The sequence below is a fragment of the Pantherophis guttatus genome, chromosome 8 (assembly GCF_059756535.1).
Source record: "Pantherophis guttatus breed Tessera chromosome 8, ASM5975653v1, whole genome shotgun sequence".
Lineage (NCBI taxonomy): Eukaryota > Metazoa > Chordata > Lepidosauria > Squamata > Colubridae > Pantherophis > Pantherophis guttatus.
This window is the reverse complement of record NC_142070.1, coordinates 56,319,023-56,336,544: the sequence shown is the minus strand read 5'-3', so window position 1 is coordinate 56,336,544 and position 17,522 is coordinate 56,319,023. Positions and strand designations below refer to the sequence as shown.

Sequence of the window (17,522 nt, the reverse complement as noted above, 5' to 3'; positions counted from 1 at the left end):
GAAGAAATTTTTAAATGTTTTAATTGGTTTATGATTTTTAATTTTTGGGCCAAATTTATATATATATTAATTGTTTTTTTAATATTTGTATTTCATGTTCTTAATTCTGGCTGTACACCGCCCTGAGTCCTCAGGGAGAAGGGCGGTATATAAATTGGAAATAAAATAAAATAAAAAATAAAATAAAGATTCAGGTTTTCCCAGATGTGCCAATATCTCTAATAAAATGTAACTTTGAGGAAATTTTAGCCTCGGAGTCTTCTTTCGTTGGGGGTGTTACTTGGAATCCTGACATTAAGTTTGTTAAAATCAGCTCTTTTAAAGTCTAAGACACTGGTTTGCTTATGTTCTATTATTTGTGTTGCATTATATTGAACTAGCTGAATACCCATGCTCCGCTACAAAACTATGTGATTGGGCTTGATAAATTGACACAGCTTGAAAATTAATGAGTAGTTACGATAGGCCTCTCCTCTCCCCTTCTCTCCCTCAGCCTTGCCCCACAGAAGCCTCCCCTATCCTATTCCCTTCTCTCCCTCAGCCTTGCCTCATAGAAGCCTCCCCTATCCTATCCCGTTTGCTGTTGTGAAAGTAAAACTGAAACTTCTCTCCTCTGCTTGTGTTTTGCATTTAGAACAGATTTCTTTTCTGGCCGGGAGGAGGAGTAGAACTCTTTAGCATCAGAAGGCTGTTTGGAAAGTGAAACGGTATTTGCTATGTGAGCAAGAAGGAGACAGGAAGGAGCATTAGCTCAACTGTTGTGTAGTAAAGCTGCTACCTACTGTGAAAGTAAAACTGAAACTGAAACCCCTCTCCTTTGCTTGTGTTTTGCATTTGGAACAGATTTCTTTTCAAGTGGGGAAGGGGGGTAGAACACCTTAGCATCCGAGCGTGTTAATAATATAGGAAACACTAATGCTCTGATGGTCATTTCGAAAAATCCTTTCTTAGTGAGCACCTAGAAGCCAAGAGGAACATATGTGGCAAATTTCAAGTTTGTAGGCTTTACAGTTCTAGTGATTTTGTGATGATGCGAACCAAAGTTTTGGCAACTTCAACTCCCTCTATTATTTTTTCACTGTTAAATAAGAATTAGGACTAGAATAGCAAGCCCTCTATTTTTTGGATGACAAAGTTGTCAGTTAAGTTGGTCGGGAATCTTAAGGTTCTTTCATGGACAATGCACCTAGTTATGCATCAATAGGTTTTCTTGATTGCAAAAGTTCTTCTGTATCGCTTCCTATCCGATTTCCAGGCTGATTGTGGAGCCAAGATTTTGGTGGAGTCAAGACTTCAGAATATTGATAATAGAGAGGAAGTGTAATATTCAGGGGTATAATTAGTATCTTCAGTTCCGATGAAATTCAGATTTTTAAGAAAGATGGGAGACCACAGCTGTGCTTTTTTATATATGTGACATATATAAAAAAGACTGATGCTTCAACTACTTCAATCACTTAGTTGTGATTGCCATTTTAACTTTAATAAGTATACCCTTATTCATATGGTAACAGTAGCCAGAAATCCTTCATTATCAGTTGGGAAATTCACTGGATTTGAGACAAATACAGCAGTGACTGCAGAAAAAGACAGCCTTAAGTGTCTTTTTACTCAATTTTCATAACATCCCTCCATGCACTACTGGAGAGTCCCAGTGAATCATTTGCCAAGTCTTGTCACAGCTGGCATTACCTTTCTGCTTCTAATCTTGACGCTGACCTAGTTGTGGCTCCTGAATGCATCTCATCTCCATCTGTTTCACCATTGTTTCCTTTCTCCTTGATTTCATCCTGGCCCTTAACGCTTTCTTCAGAGACCGATATGACCTTCTGACGTTTTTTAGATGACTCAGATGTGTTTGTTCCTGCAAATTTTAATGACAGTATCAAAGATCCACTCAAGTTTCAGAAAAAGATAGATTTAAAAAATTTTTTTTTAAAGAAAGAGTATTCCATATAGAATACTCTTACAGGAACTTGTAAATGGAAAATATAATTTTCCATCCCTTTATGTTTTAATTCATATTTGTTTAAATCTCTTTAAACACATTTGTGATAGTTTACTTTTTTCTTTCACAGACAAAATTCAGAGGGAACTCAACCGGAACCCAAGCAGCTGGGCTGTACTAATCCTGACATAAAATTACAGAGATTTGCACATATTTCTATAATATTTACTTTAGCTTCAGCCCAATGATTTTTTCCCCAGGGAATAAAGCTGATCCCTTTACAAGTTAACAGACAACTTAAACAAAATAAAAAGTTAAGAGAAGGAGAGGAGGTTCTCTGTCTACCTGTTTCTTCTGATGAAAGACAAGCCTGTTTCGATTTTCTTCCTCTTAACCGCATAACCACGTTGCTCTTCTCTTTTTCAGTTTCCTAACAATTGGATGTAAAAACAAAACAAAACAACAATCCAGTTCCACTACAACCAAAAGGTCTTATAATCCTGTAAAGATATTTTAGACTTGGATTGGAAAACAGAACGAATTAAAAATTCTTCAACTTACATTGCTTCTATTGTTCAAAAAATCATTGGCTGTAAAAAGAAAAAAATAATTAAGAATATACTTTTATCAAGATGTTAAAATTAGCCAAAAAATGTTACTTAGTCATTTAACTAAAAATGTCTTTCCTTGCATACTGTTCCTCCTAAATTTACTACAATGCACTAAATGCAAATGTATACTGTGGCAGGGATGATAGACAATAGTAAAATGGAATGACTTAATTCTCCTTGAAAATTAGAATTGTATATAATTCTATGAGGCTGGACGTTAACTTTAAGAGCCAGTTATCAAATGAAAAGATTAAATGCTGGTGCCACTGCTGGTAAAGCTCCCTCCATAACAAGATAAAACAAGCTAACCTGACATATGGCTGGACAGGGGTGGGAAGGCTGTCCTCTTGGAAATGTGCGTTCCAGGAAAGGGGGGTAGGTGGGAGTCAATTATATTTCACTAATCTTTTATTGGGTCTTTTTGATTTTATGGAAGTTCAAAGTTTTAATTATTTTATTATTGAATTCTGCACTCTTCTATTTACTACTATACAGTACTAGGAGTTATACATTCTGCTAGTTCAGAAATCGAATCAATTAATTAGGCCAAACTGTGAGATCCCTGGGGTAGTATGGAAGAAAGCTATGCCATTAGGTTCCCTAGCTGTGCCCTGCTGACAGATATCAATTTATTAGGCCAAATGATTTTACCAAGTTTGAGAATGGGACTGCATACACGTTACAACTACCCTGGATCTCTGGACAAGAAAACTTTGTAAATATGACAGCCAAATTGATGGAGTAGCAAGTCTTTATTTAAAAGAAAGAAAGAAAGCCTGTTGCATTTCATCCCATCTATTTTTCATGTTAAGAACAGATGTTTGAATCATTACCTTCTGGTATTATCACTGGTCTACTGCTAGTGCCTGAAGACTGCAGTACCTAATTAAGAACAAAAACAGCAGTATTCTCAGTAGAAAAATAATGCATATTAAATGCATTCAAATGCTCTTTCAAACTTTTCTTTATATTTAAACAAATTCATGATATCCTGTCCTCTCAGAGGTTATTTAAACACTGAAAAGTAGCCCATCTACTACAATTAGTGTAGACCTAAAGTAATATAATATGCAATACTTTTTACAACTGAACCCATGAATAAAGCTGGGTTTTTCAAAGAAACATCTATCCATAGTTGATCATGATCTTATAGTGAGTTTATCAGTATCATAAATACACACACATACACTTTTAAATATGTTTTTGTCATAGCTTACATTTTAGAATATACTGTAAAATATAAACAGAACAGCTCATTGGTCAGAATCTTAAAAGCTACAATCAATGTTGACATTTTTGATAGTTTCATATAGGTAATACTCAAGTTACGAATGTAATGGAGCCTGCCCATTACATTTGTAACTCAAGGATTCATTGCAGTGAATCACATAAAATGAACGTGATCACTCCCTGCTTTTGCCCACGCATTCACTAATTGAATGTGCACAAGTTCAAATGAGGTATCTCAGGGTGGGGAAGGCCATGGGTGGGCAGGGTTCTAGTGATGGAACAGACTACTTGCTTCAGACCACTCAGGGCCTCACCCAAACCACTGAGATACCTCAAGCTCCCTCCCCTGGGTTCCCCACAATTGCTCTCCCCCATCCTGCCATGCCAGGTCACTTACCTGGTGAAGATCTAGCAAGCTGTCTCCTCTCCAGCCTCTCTGCCACGGTTTCTTTGCTTGCTTACAGTCTTGGTGCAAAAAGCATTTGCAAGCTGATGATACATTAGGCCAGCAAAATCATGTTGCTTTCTAGCCTCCCATCGGCTTGCAAACTCTTTTTGCGCCAAGATGGGAAGCTTCTTGGTGCCGTGATCTCGCACTACTTTAGGCCTCTGTTCTCCGCGAATGCACTGAAATAGGCAAAGGAACTGACAGCTCGCTAGATCGCTGCAAGGTAAGTGAATCTCCACAGGCCCAGTGACTGTGGAGACCCAGCCCGGGATGGGGGGAATAGGCAGGGTGAATGTTGCAGTGCCTCTGCAATCGTTCATGAGTGTGAACGACTACTGTAACATTCATAACTTCGGGACTATGTTGTAAATTGTTGTAAATACTTGGGAGGGTGTTATGTCGTAACATCGAATGGTTGCTACATGAACTGTCGTAACTTGAGCATTACCTGTATATGAAACAAAATGCAGTACAGTAAAGCGTAGAGACAAAGATTAAGTGGCAGGAAGCTGGCAAATTACACTGCATAGCCATGGTGGCACAGTTAGAATGCAGTACTGCAGGATTAACTCACTGCTCACTCCAGGAGTTCGATTCTGAGCAGCTCAAGGTTGACTCAGCCTTCCATCCTTCCAAAGTCAGTAAAATCCAGATTGTTGGGGGCAATATGCTGACTCTGTAAACCGCTTAGAGAGGACTGTAAAGCACTGTGAAGTCTAAGTGCTATTGCAATAGGGATAATCCAGTGGTGGGATTCAAATAATTCAGGGGTGTCAAACTCAAAGCCTGCAGGTCGGATCTAGCCCATGGGGTGCTTAGATATGGCCCGAGGGACGCCCTGGAAACAGTGAAGGAGCGGCCCACAGTGCCTCTGCCAGTGAAAACTGAGTTCCATTTTTGCTGGCAGAGGGTTGCAGGAAGCCGTCCCAGCAAAAAACAGAGTTTGGGAGCCCATTTTCTCTGGCAGAGCGCTCGGGCACCACAGGTGCTGACTTCTGTGATGTAAAGGTGGCTATGCCCACCCTCGCCATACCCCCCAGGTCAAACACAACTCTGATGCGGCCCTCAATGAAATTGAGTTTGACACCCTGAAATAATTTAAAAACCGGTTCTCTGCCCTAATGACCATTTTAAGTATAAAAAAATGATATACCAAAAGGGTTAGGCCCTGAAGGTCTGCGAGGTGGCTTGAATGTGAAGAGAACCAGGGACGGAGGCAAGCAGAGGCTGCTCTTTTCTATCCCTGCCCTGGATCAGGGAATCTGGTGGGTGGGGGTGGGGACTGGCTGGAGCCTCAACCATCAGCTTCTCTCTCTCTCACCCTCACCCTGAAGCAGCCTCTGGAGGTGGCCTGCACTGCTCTGCAGGCTTTGCCAGCTTTTTCTTCCTCTGCGGAAGAGCAGGAAAGAAGGCTGGGTATCCTGAGACGTCCCACTCTGGGAGGTGACTCAGATTTCACTTGGTGGGGGAGGAAGGCTTTGGAAACTGCCTTTTCATTTACATTCATCATCAATATTGTAATCCGTTCCTTTATTTTTCAAAGAAATGACTTGTATTTACCACAATTAGCCTCCTTGAACACCAATGGGAAGACACGGCATGAATTCTGTGCATGAGCCGTGGAAATACAGACACTCACTACCTCAAAGCTCATAATGCTTCCTCGCTTGTGGGATACCACTGCTTTACTGGTGTGTTCAACTTTGTGGCTCAGCTAAAGGCTTCAGCTGCAGTGGGCTGCAGTTCCCATCACCTTCAGGAAGCCTGGGCGATGGAAACCTTAGGCCAGGCTCCTTGCAGCTGAACCAATCAGTCTCACCCAGGGTCAGGTTGGCCGTCATGGGAGGCGTGACCCCTCCCTGTCCTCCAGATCCACCGCACGTGGGATGAGCCTCCTGTGATGGCCAACCTGATCCTGGGCGAGCAGGATTGCTTCAGCTGCGAGAGGCCTGGCTTAAGATTTCCATTGCCTAGGCTTCCTGAAGGTGATGGGAACTGCAGCTCCTGCCATTCTGAGAAAGTCTCATTGATTCCTTACAAACAGCGTTGCCTGCAATTCTTGTTACAGGGAGAGGCTTGCTTTGCTTCTAAACACTCCCTTCCCACAACCTTCCAGGGCTTGATTCTGCAAAGGCAATTTGCTCTGGAAGGGAAGTGGGGAAGAAGCTTCTGTCGGGAGAGGTCCTGCCCAACAGTCAAAACTTCAAGCAGAAGGATTGACTGCAAAGTGCTCGTGTGGATCCCTGCAGCTCCTGGAAGTTTTGACTGCTGTTTTTGGCACCGCTCGGCTGGTCTGGTGGACGGGATTGCGCCTTACCTGCAGCTGCATTGGCAGTTGGCGCTGCCCTCCTGAGAGGTGGCACAGTAATTGGTTGGCAGCCACGCCACGAATGGTGATTGACTATCTCCCAAACCCCCCTGCTGTCAAAGTGGATCCTGGGACCTGCCCTGCTATGGAGAAATGGAGTGGCTGCTGCGAGGGAAGGAGGAGGCCATTTTCCATCTTTCTTCTGCCTGCTCCTCCTCCTCCCCTTGTGGCGGCCACTCCCTTTCCCATTCCTCATTGCAGCACCGTGCTGCAAAGCTTGCCCCACCCACCACCACCCAGATGCTCACACTTCCCTCAAGCATTTCTTTGCTGACCTGATTTTCAGCTCTGTCATGTTTCGCGCTGTTGTATGCAGGGAAACAAAAGTTTGCGAGACAAAGAAAAAAGTTCAATCAATCAATTCCAACTTTGCGAGATTTTTTTTTTCCGTGAGAAGTTGGAATTGATTGATTGAACTTTTTTTTTTAGTCCCATAAACTTTTGTTTCCCTGCACATGACAGGGAGAAGCGCGACGGAACTGAAATCAAGTTAGCAAAGAAATGCTTGGGGGAAGCGAGGGCATCTGGGCGGCAGGGACTGAAATGGGCCCATTTCTCTCCAGCAGCTGGCCAGGCCCGCCAGAGGGAAGGCCGGCATCTATCGGCACTTAAATGCGCCAACATTCCAACTCTGGCTGGAAAGGGCAGCCAGCATGGGAGCTGCAGGCAGGATGCCCATTCGCTTCAGCATACTTCCCAACCCTCTGGCACTCCACTGGCACTTTGGCCCTAGGTTGCCGCCTTATACGCAGGCCCTGCCCCGCCCCCTGCTGTAAAGTAAGACATCACCTGAAAATAAGACCTAATGGGGTCTTTTCAAAAGACCCAGTCTTATTTTTGGGGAAACACGGTAGTTTTTGCCTGAGTCATGTGATCGAAGGCATCGCATTTCCGTTTGGTTTCCGTCACTCCTCTCTTGGACTTTTGGGGATGGTTCCCCCCCCCAGACTAAAGTTGAATGAAAACCAGACGTGTTCCGGAAAACACAGATGTATCATAACCAGTTTGCCGAACTCAACCAAAAATTAGGTATTGGTTCTGCTGAACCAGTGCAAACTGGCTGAATCCCACCACTAATCTTATCCTATATTCTAAGGTAGATTTCTTGAAGCAGAAATACAAAAATTGCTCACAAGAAGGGGGAAGAAGGGAGCAATGCAGAAGAGCCAGGAGAGGAAGAAGAAGGGAATGAGAGGGCAGCGTGCAGAACAGGGAGCAAATGGAAGACCATCTCTTGATAAGAATCAAGGAGCAGGTTTTTGAAACTTGCTATACAGATGTAATTGATATAAATTATGTATAACCTGAATTGTAACTATTCAAATGGGAAAAATCCTTACAAAGCCCTTGATTTCAGTTTGTTCTTTTTATGATGTTCATTATTTAATGGCATACATATGTGAATTGATTTCAGAGCACTAAGTAGAGATTAGCGGGGGATTATGGGAGCGATGGGACGCTCCCACGTGACACTTCTCCTGCGCGAGCTGCATTGGCTTCCGGTGGACTTCCGGGTGCGCTTCAAGGTGTTGGTGACCACCTTTAAAGCGCTCCATGGCTTAGGGCCGGGGTACTTACGGGACTGCCTTCTGCCACCAATTGCCTCCCACCGGCCGGTTCGCTCCCACAGAGCGGGCCTCCTCAGGGTGCCGTCAGCCAGACAATGTTGGCTGGCGACCCCCAGGGGGAGAGCCTTCTCTGTGGTGGCACCTACCCTCTGGAACGATCTACCCCCAGAGATACGAGTGATCCCAGACCTCCGGACTTTTCATCGGGCCCTAAAAACTTACTTTTTTCAGTTAGCCGGGCTGGCCTGATTCCATGTTGGTTTTAACGTTTGATACTGATTTTTAATTGAAATATTTTAAATTATGGGCCAAATTTCATTTAATTATTTCTAAAAATTATTTTAACTTTTGTGTACAAATGTTTTTATTTTGGCTGTTCACCGCCCTGAGTCCGAAAGGAGAAGGGCGGTATACAAATCTAATAAAAGAAAGAAAGAAAGAAAAGAAAGGAAGAACTTCCATAGTAATTCTGACAAAGCTTTTTAGTGGACTCAGTTCATATTTCAGTTATTAATTACAGTAGTAATAAGTAGTGCAAAAAAGATACAGCTCATAATACCTTCATTAAGTTTAGCAGCTTTTGTTTGTACTATAATTAAAATATTAAAAAAATCATCTGCATGAAAATAGTTAAAAATTATGTATGTTATTTCAGGATAAGTATGAATGATATGCTAGTGCAAAAATAAGAGTTGTCCAAAACATTTCTATTTAAGCAGTTCAGAGTTAAGAGTGTAAAACTGCTACTTCAAAAATCAAACAGGCTGTTCTGAGCACTCTTAAAATCTTTTCTAAATTTAAAATGGCTGTTTTGATCTTGAATTATTTCTCAAAACATCCTATTTCACACAGAATAAAGTATCCACACTTTTGCATAAAGATTCAAAAGAAAGTATGTTTCACACTCCTAAAACAGAAACAGAATAACAGAGTTGGAAGGGACCTTCGAGGTCTTTTAGTCCCATGATGGTGAACCTATGGCACACGTGCCAAAAGTGATACACAGAGCCATCTCTCCAGGCACGCAAGCCATAGCCTGCTGCTCTTCTGTGTTCTGGCACACTGGCCAGCTGGTCTTTGCGTGCGCATGCACGCCAGAAACCAGAAGACTAGGTGGCCAGTGCACATGGGAAACCAGAAGAGCTGCTCTTCCAGTTTCTGGCACCTGCACCCGCGCTCCCGTTTCAGCAGTCGGTGCTGAAAAGGTTCTCCAACACTGTTCTAAGTCCAACCCCCTGCTTAGGCAGGAAACTCTATACCACTTCAGACAAATGGTTATCCAATATCTTCTTAAAAACCTCCAGTGTTGGAGCATTCACAACTTCTGGAGGCAAGTTGTTCCACTGATTAATTGTTCTAATTGTCAGGAAATTTCTCCTTAGTTCTAGGTTGCTTCTCTTGATTAGTTTCCACTCATTGCTTCTTGTCCTGCCCTCGGATGCTCTGGAGAATAACTGGACTTCCTCTTCTTTGTGGCAGCCCCTGAGATATTGGAACACTGCTATCATGTCACCCCAAGTCCTTTTCATTTAACTAGACATACCCAGTTCCTGCAGCCGTTCTCCATATGTTTAGCCTCCAATCCCCTAATCACCTTTGTTGCTCTTCTCTGCACACTTTTTAGAGTTTTCACATCTTTTTTACATTGTGGCAACCAAAACTGGATGCAATATTCCAAGTGTGGCCTTACCAAGGCATTATAAAATGGTATTAACAGTTCATGTGATCTTGATTCTGTCCCTCTGTTTATGCAGCCTAGAACTGTATTGGCTTTTTTGGCATCTGCTGCACACTGCTGGCTCATATTTAAATGGTTGTCCACTAGGACTCCAAGATCCCTCTCACAGTTACTACTATTGAGCGAGGTACCACATATACCTGTGCATTTTGTTTTTGTTGCGTAAATGTAGAACCTCTATTTTTTCACCATTGAATTTCATTTTGTTAGATAGCACAAATGTTCCATTTGTGGGTTTCACCCCACCAAGTTTCCGTAATGGCAACAATGTCATATCCGCCCTCATTTACTTGAATTTCAAATTTCCCTGTTTATTCCTCATACTCTGTGCATTGGCGTATAGACATTTGAGTAAAAAAGCAGTGCATTCTTTTATTTATCTATAAATTGTTTATCTACTTAAAGGCCTACATAGCATAGGGCCTGGTTACTTGAGGGAACACCTGTCTCCTATAGCAACTGTTCAGCCAGTTGTACCAGGCAGGATTGGTACACTGCAGGTTCCTTCAATTAAACACTATCATTAACTAACATAAACATAACATTAAATCAGAATCTGGAAGCACACCTTCTGGGTAGTAGTGCCTGCCCTCTGCAACAAGGTTCCTCCTACGATCCACATGCCCCCCCCTTCCCCCACTTTGCTGTTTGAAGATTTGGCTCTTTACCCAGGTCTTTGGCAAGGCTTCAGACCTGGTCACCTATGGGACAACTTTCTCCTGTATTCACCTGCCCATCTCATCTGATTGAACAGGAATATTTCCCTCCAGGACCATCTTTCTGAGAATAATGTCTGATGGGATTAAGACATAGGCATTTTCAATCACTATCCCCAAGTTTTGGAATTCCTACTTTATGGAGATTTGATTTACTTCTTCCCTGCTGGGTTTCAGGATTACAAGTTGGTTCTGGCTTTTCCATCTAGCCCAGGAGAAAAGCATGCTTTGAATGCTGAGATGCATTAGTTGGCACATCTTTTTTTAAATAGCAACAGCAGTTAGACTCATATACTGGTTCATAGTGCTTTAAAGGCCTCTCTAAGCAGTTTATAGAGTCAGCATATTGCCCCCAACAATTTGGGTCCTCATTTTATGGACCTTGGAAGGATGGAAGGCTGAGTCAACCTTGAGCCGGTCAGGATTGAACAGCTGGCAGTTGGCAGAGTTAGCCTGCAATGTTGCATTCTAACCACTGCACCACCATGGCTAATAGTTACTGTTTGGGGTTGGGTTCATTTTTTATTGATGATTGTTTTTAATGTTGTTTTTGATTGTTACCGTAGATATTTTATAACCTTGAAAAATGTGTAGCATATAAATATAATAAATAAATGGTGAAGGCCACTGTACAAGAGAAAACAAATTAAGTTTTGGGGTTGAAAGAATCATGTTTAAAAGAATCATATTTTTAAAAAAATTATATAGCCACCCACTTAATATATCATAGCCTGAGACAGCTTACAAACAGGAATGATAAGAAGCATAAAAAAACAGCACAAAAACTTCCAGTGTTTCCAAAAACAATACTCCGCTCACTTTGAAAAAACAATTTTCTTGGGTTCCAGCTACACACTACCACATGACATCTGGAAAAAGTAAGTTTTTCAAGGTTTTCAGAAGGTCAGGAGGGTCAGGACCTTCTCAGAGAAAGGGTGTTCTAAAAGTGGGGCCAGTACTGATATTATACTGAGTGCAATTGTCTTCTTGATCCTGCCAATGTTTGTTTTACCAAACAAATATACAAATAAATTCCATAGAAAGACAATACTCCCTCAATCTCTGCATGCAGACGAAACACCCCACCAAATGCTTACATTTCTCATGACTGTGTCCAATGCTGAATCCTGACCTGGAATGAAAGAATAAAATTCCTGAATTCAGTGAAACACTGATGTCTATTTTTTAGAAAGGGATGTTATCACACTTACTCTGCACTGCTGCTATTTCAACAGGATATTTGCGAGGTCTTCCTCTTTTTCGTTTAACTATGACTTGCTGCTGTACCAAACAAGCCAAAGGATTATTATTTGTTAAAAAAAAGATATTCTCTAAAACAAATATAGGAAGGAAAAAAGTTTGAGAATCATTAAAGAAAATAACTAACTAACGGAGTTACTGTGATCTAAGCTTTTTTTTGCAGGTTAGCATCAATGAAAAGTGGTTGTTAGTCTCTAGGGTGTGCAAAATATTTCATTAATTTTCAAAAAAATGACTTGTTCCGAGTAAGAAATTGAAGTCTTTATCTTGTAACCTGAGCATTTTGGCTTCAGTTAGAAATGTTCCAAATTTAAAACATTCTGTTTAGAGTTTGACATGCTTCACAACTACAGGTAGTCCTCAACTTATGGCCGGTTGCTTAGCAGCTGTTCAAAATTAACTCCCCCCCAAAACTACTTATGATTCAGTTTCAAAGTTTCAAAAAAAAAAAAAAAGTTATGGACGCTGCAGCACCCCTGAAGTCATTTGCCCTTAGAACCAACCATAGGGATGCTGCAGTACCTACCCACTAACCTAACCTGCCCCACCGGGTGCCTGTAGCCATTGATCCACTCAGGGGAGATCAAACCAACTATAGCACAGGCAAATTGGCTGAAGCATGCAAGTTTCCTAGCTTCCTTCCCACCACAAAAGCAAGGGGAGATCAGGTCATTTAGAGTTTGGAAGCCTCCAGTTGCCTTCCAACCTAGGGACTTGCAGGTCTTGGCCTGCTCCAGGTTCCAGCAGCACCCAATTTTCTTTTCTTTTCTTTTCTTTTTGCAGTTTCTGAGACACAGGATCAGCTTTCTTACTGAGCCAGCCTTGTGGCAAAGCAGTTGTTATTCCCGTGAACCTGTAGATGGCAGCCTTTTAAATGGAGCCCTCTACAGTATTGCAAGAATAGCAGATGTTGCAGAATAACATGAATTTGCCATGAGGCTGTCTTGCAAACACCAGCTGGTCTGCTGTCTTCTAGGTCGCTGGGTGGAAAGGAAGCTGAAGGACTGCAAGGGGTGAGAAACAGAGCACAGGGTGCTTCAGGTGGTGGGAAAATTTCAGGGCAGGCAAGCCTGGGCCTGCGTTAGACCTCCTAGGGTCTCTCCCTCCCCAAGGCACCTTGTGCTCCACTTAACATTCCGTAAGTTCATTTAATAGCTGCATCAGAGAGAGAAAGGGCTGGGGATTGTTGTAAGGCCATTTTTCTTAATGGCTGTCTCTGCCTGCGACCGTAGTAGGCAGTCTCCATTACGATTGTAACTTGAGGACTACCTGAACACAAAAAGGTTCATTTTTTTACAATACAAGGAAGTTTTTTTCTTTCTTTCCTTCATTCAGATTACATTAGGAACTAAATAGTTTTAGGATTTTGATCCATGAGTCATTGGCAATGTAGCTATTATCTTGATTACCTAGAAAAGCATTAGTGAATTTGTTTGTTAGTTTGGTTTTTTGTCTTTTATATTGTTACAATTGGACAAAACATGATCATCTGAAGCACATACAAACAACTTTCAAATGAGTGGCTGATACTGACCAGACTGCTTCTCTCAACAGGATTCAAACTGGATTCCAGACCTAAAGTGTTAGAAATAACCATTCTGCCAATAATTTTATCTGCAGGAAAGAAATTCAAGAAACTCAACTTATATGAAATGCTTATATAATTATTTTTAGCAACGGCATAATCTGTTGACTTCCTCTGAATGGCATAAGTCTGGCTTCTATTTGCTGCACACCCCATCATTTTTACTTCTATGACAACCTTAATAAACTTCAGATAATTACTTGCCTTATATTTTGTTGTATCATGGATCTAAAATTCACATTTATATGGCTATTTATTATACTAAAAATTAATCAGGAACTAACTGTCCAAAAAAATAGAAATAAGCATATTGCTTCTACAGGACAGAAATGTCAAATAATAGAAAACCACCTGTCTACTTCGTCTTGTTCAACAGAATATTCCCAACATGGAATGGTTTATCTCATGAATGAAGGCAAATATCCATGTCCCAGGATAATGATGTGAGATCAAATTTAGGTTGGTCAACGGGACCAGAGATTTACTCTTCCGAGCTTTCGGACTCATGATGGAGCCCATCTTCAGGGAACTTCTCTCTAATAGAATACATGCTTTGGGCTGTTCTGTGAGTCGTGTTTATGTGGGGCCTTCTTATTGGCTGATTGATATATTGATGGCTGGCCACTGGCTGTCGTTTCCTTGTGCTGCCAAACCGTCAGCTCCTAAGTATTTGATAAGCTAGTGGTAAATCAGCACTCCTATTAACTGACAAGGGACCCATTTCCTAGGCTTCAATCATTTAGCTTGGAAAAGTAAATCTCTGATCCCAGTGACCACCAACCCAAATTTGATCTTGCAACTAATTTATCTATTTGAAAAGGAGTAGGAAACAGCTCCTACATCCTAGGAGACAAATAACATCCTAAGTAGCAAATAGGTAAAGCTAATACCACATACATACCGTTTCCCCCAAAATAAGACATCCCCTGATAATAAGCCCAATCGGGCTTTTGAGCGCATGGCAATAAAGCCAAGCACTTATTTCAGGGTTCAAAAAAATATAAGACAGGGTCTTATTTTCGGGAAAACATGGTAGCAATGTCATCACAAAATGCTAAGACTATACTTGTGTCCCATCATCTGATACAAATCATCATACCCATTTTATCCCTTGCCCTTCTGCAGACACCTCTGAGTAACAGCTAAATGTTTATGTTAATCCTTTCCATGTCACTTCTGAATAATTTTTTAAGCAGTGTCTTTAGATTCCATGTCCAGGTAACTAAGTAGGGAGTATAAGGAAAAATAATATTCAAGGAAACTATTATAATATAAATATAAATATTGCAATTCTACTGCTACGATTGTACAGCCAACTGCTGGAAGAAAAGGATCACTGTACACCTTTTGAATAACTTGTCTGAGAGGCTTTTCAAGCTGAAGTTTCAAATTTTCTGGAATGGCAATAGCACTTAGAATCCATGCATATACCGCTTCACAATGTTTTACAGCACTCTGTAAACGATTTACAGAGTCAGCATATTGCCCCCAACAATCTAGGTCCCCATTTTACCGACCTTGGAAGGATGGAAGGCTGAGTCAAACTTGAGCCGGTCAGGATCAGGATCAAAGGAATCAAACTCCTGGCAATGTGAGCAAAATTAGCCTGCAATACTGCATTCTAACCACTGCGCCACCATGCCTCTTTGGAATAACTAGGCCAGTGATGGCGAACCTTTTTCTCGTTGCGTGCTGGTGTGTGTGCGCGCGATAACACCCGTGCGTGCCAGCACCCATAATGCAATGCGACCCCCACGCATGCGCATGCACACGTGACACCCCACGCATGAACCCATTGCGCACACTCCCTCATGCATACGTTCTGCATTGCGCATGCGCAGTCCCCCACATGCGCTTCGTGGCCCCTCTACTGTGACTTTTTTGGGCTTTCGGGAGCAGGGATTGAAGCCCCCACTTGCTGCTTCTGGCAGTGCAAGAACCGGCTCTGCTGGGTACAAGGGGGTGGGGGAAAGATCTGCTTTCGGGGCTTCCCTTCTCCCCAGCCGAGCAGACTGTCCAGGGGCAGGGATTGAAGCCCCCACTTGCTGCTTCTGGCAGCACAATGACCGGCTCCGCTGGGTAAAAAGGGGGTGGGGGAAGGATCTGCTTTCGGGGCTTCCCTTCTCCCCAGCTGAGCAGACTGTCCAGAGGCAGGGATTGAAGCCCCTACTTGCTGCTTCTGGCAGCGCAAGAACCAGCTCTGCTGGGTACAAGGGGGTGGGGGAAAGATCTGCTTTCGGGGCTTCCCTTCTCCCCACCTGAGCAGACTGTCCAGGGGCAGGGATTGAAGCCCCCACTTGCTGCTTCTGGCAGCACAATGACTGGCTCCGCTGGGTACAAGGGAGTGGGGGGAAGAATCTGCTTTCGGGGCTTTCCTTCTCCCCACCTGAGCAGACTGTCCAGGGGCAGGGATTGAAGCCCCCACTTGCTGCTTCTGCAGCACAATGACCGGCTCCGCTGGGTACAAGGGGGTGGGGGAAGGATCTGCTTTTGGGGCTTCCCTGTCTCCCCAGCCGAGCTCCAGACCTGTCCAGGCTGTCCAGGGGCAGGAAAAAGCTGCTGCCGGCTCCAGACCTGGCAGCCCACAGGATCAGCCCGAGCTTTACAAGCCGCTGTGGCACAACAAGAATCGGCTGGCCCAAACAGCCCTGCCTCGGAATAACGAAGACAATGCCATCCCCACCCCCCTTTCCACCTCCTCCAGAAAAGGGCTAAGCAGGTCGCTCCCACCGCCATCCCCCCCATTCTTCATTCGTTGCGATGTGAAGGGGGAAAAAACCCACAGGAAGTCCTGCTCCTGGTGCTGCCAGGGAAGAGGCAATGCAAGAACCGCTGTTGCCGGGGATGAGGGGGTGCCAGCGCCAGAAGCAGCGGGCTGGGGCTTCAATCCCTTTCCCTGGACAGCCTTCTCAGGTGCGGAGACAGGGAAGCCCCAGACCACAGATCCTTCCCACCACACCCTTGCACCCGGCGGCGGTGGTCCTTGCGCTCCCCCTCCCCAGCGGTGGCAGGAGCAGCTGGCGGGGGAGAGAGGATGGTGGCAGGCTGCAGCAGCAGGCTGGTCGCACTGGCTACAAGGCAGCAGCGGCTCCTCCTCCTGCCACCCTCGCGCTCCAGGCAGCATCCAGGCAGCCATATCTGTCCTCCCCCTGCGCCAGCCCACGTGGATTCCAGGCAGCGCAGCTGCAGGGCCTTTCCTCACAGTGCTGGTGATAAGGCAAGCAGGCAGCCGGGCATAGAGGAGTGACTGGTGGCAGTGCTCCTCGCTGGCAAGGGGTGGATATCCCAGGGCTGTATCCGGGCAATGATGGCATGGCTGGTGCGCACCCGCACTAAAGGCCAGCTGATTGTCATGCACACATGCGCACCAGTAACCCGCAGACTAGCTGGCTGGTGCGCATGCGTACCCTGGAAACCCGGAAGAGGAATGGGCGACACCACGCGTGCCAGGCAACATGGCTCTGTGTGCCACTTCCGGCCCACGTGCCATAGGTTCGCCAACACAGAACTAGGCATTGCATCACCATTATCAGCTCAAAAATTGAAAGGTATGTAAAGAAATTCTCATTCATTAAATGGGTCATGCAAATAATAGTTACTTGTGGGCTACTGTTTTTTATGGACCACCAAAAGCACCACACTTGGTATCACCTTTTTCTTTTACAGATTCTGAGGAATGTTTCCCAGCCACAGCATGACATTCAGGCATTTCTTCTGAGTTGTTGGCAGTTTTTTCCTAGAGAATTATAAATAAATAACTGCTGATGAAAGAGAATAATCCCCATTTAAGACTGCTAAAACACTGGCAATTTGCTCTCTGCATCACCCTGCATTAACTCATTCTATTTACTCAGAAAGATCTTCAGGACAAGGGATATGACTGGTATCTTCCTGTTTCAATGTCACTTGACATGGGTTATCAAGTTATCTCCTTTTCAAATTTAAGCAATTTTGGCTGCTTTTGGTTACAATAAATGAAGTGTTCTCTCTTTGTCCACTCTCAATTTCAGATTTCTGCATACCATCATCTGGGGCAAGGTACAAAAAAAG

General features: G+C 43.5%; 1 protein-coding gene across 5 annotated transcripts in view; it reads right to left on the bottom strand.

Annotated features, from left to right (window-relative positions):
• The window catches only part of BOD1L1 (biorientation of chromosomes in cell division 1 like 1), a 131,224-nt gene that overhangs the window by 12,893 nt on the left and 100,809 nt on the right, over positions 1 to 17,522 (bottom strand). For 2 of the 5 annotated variants that reach the window (XM_034408861.3, XM_034408864.3), the window contains 8 exons: positions 17,124 to 17,208; positions 13,422 to 13,501; positions 11,839 to 11,908; positions 11,725 to 11,759; positions 3,393 to 3,441; positions 2,510 to 2,538; positions 2,294 to 2,378; positions 1,693 to 1,864 (listed from right to left, as the gene is read on the bottom strand). In XM_034408861.3, coding sequence (XP_034264752.3) covers positions 1,693 to 1,864; positions 2,294 to 2,378; positions 2,510 to 2,538; positions 3,393 to 3,441; positions 11,725 to 11,759; positions 11,839 to 11,908; positions 13,422 to 13,501; positions 17,124 to 17,208 — 605 coding nt within the window. Of the gene's footprint in view, positions 1 to 1,692; positions 1,865 to 2,293; positions 2,379 to 2,509; positions 2,539 to 3,392; positions 3,442 to 11,724; positions 11,760 to 11,838; positions 11,909 to 13,421; positions 13,502 to 14,989; positions 17,209 to 17,522 lie in introns of all 5 variants that reach the window. The other 3 variants (XM_034408862.3, XM_087875221.1, XR_015729235.1) reach the window with 2 other exon arrangements.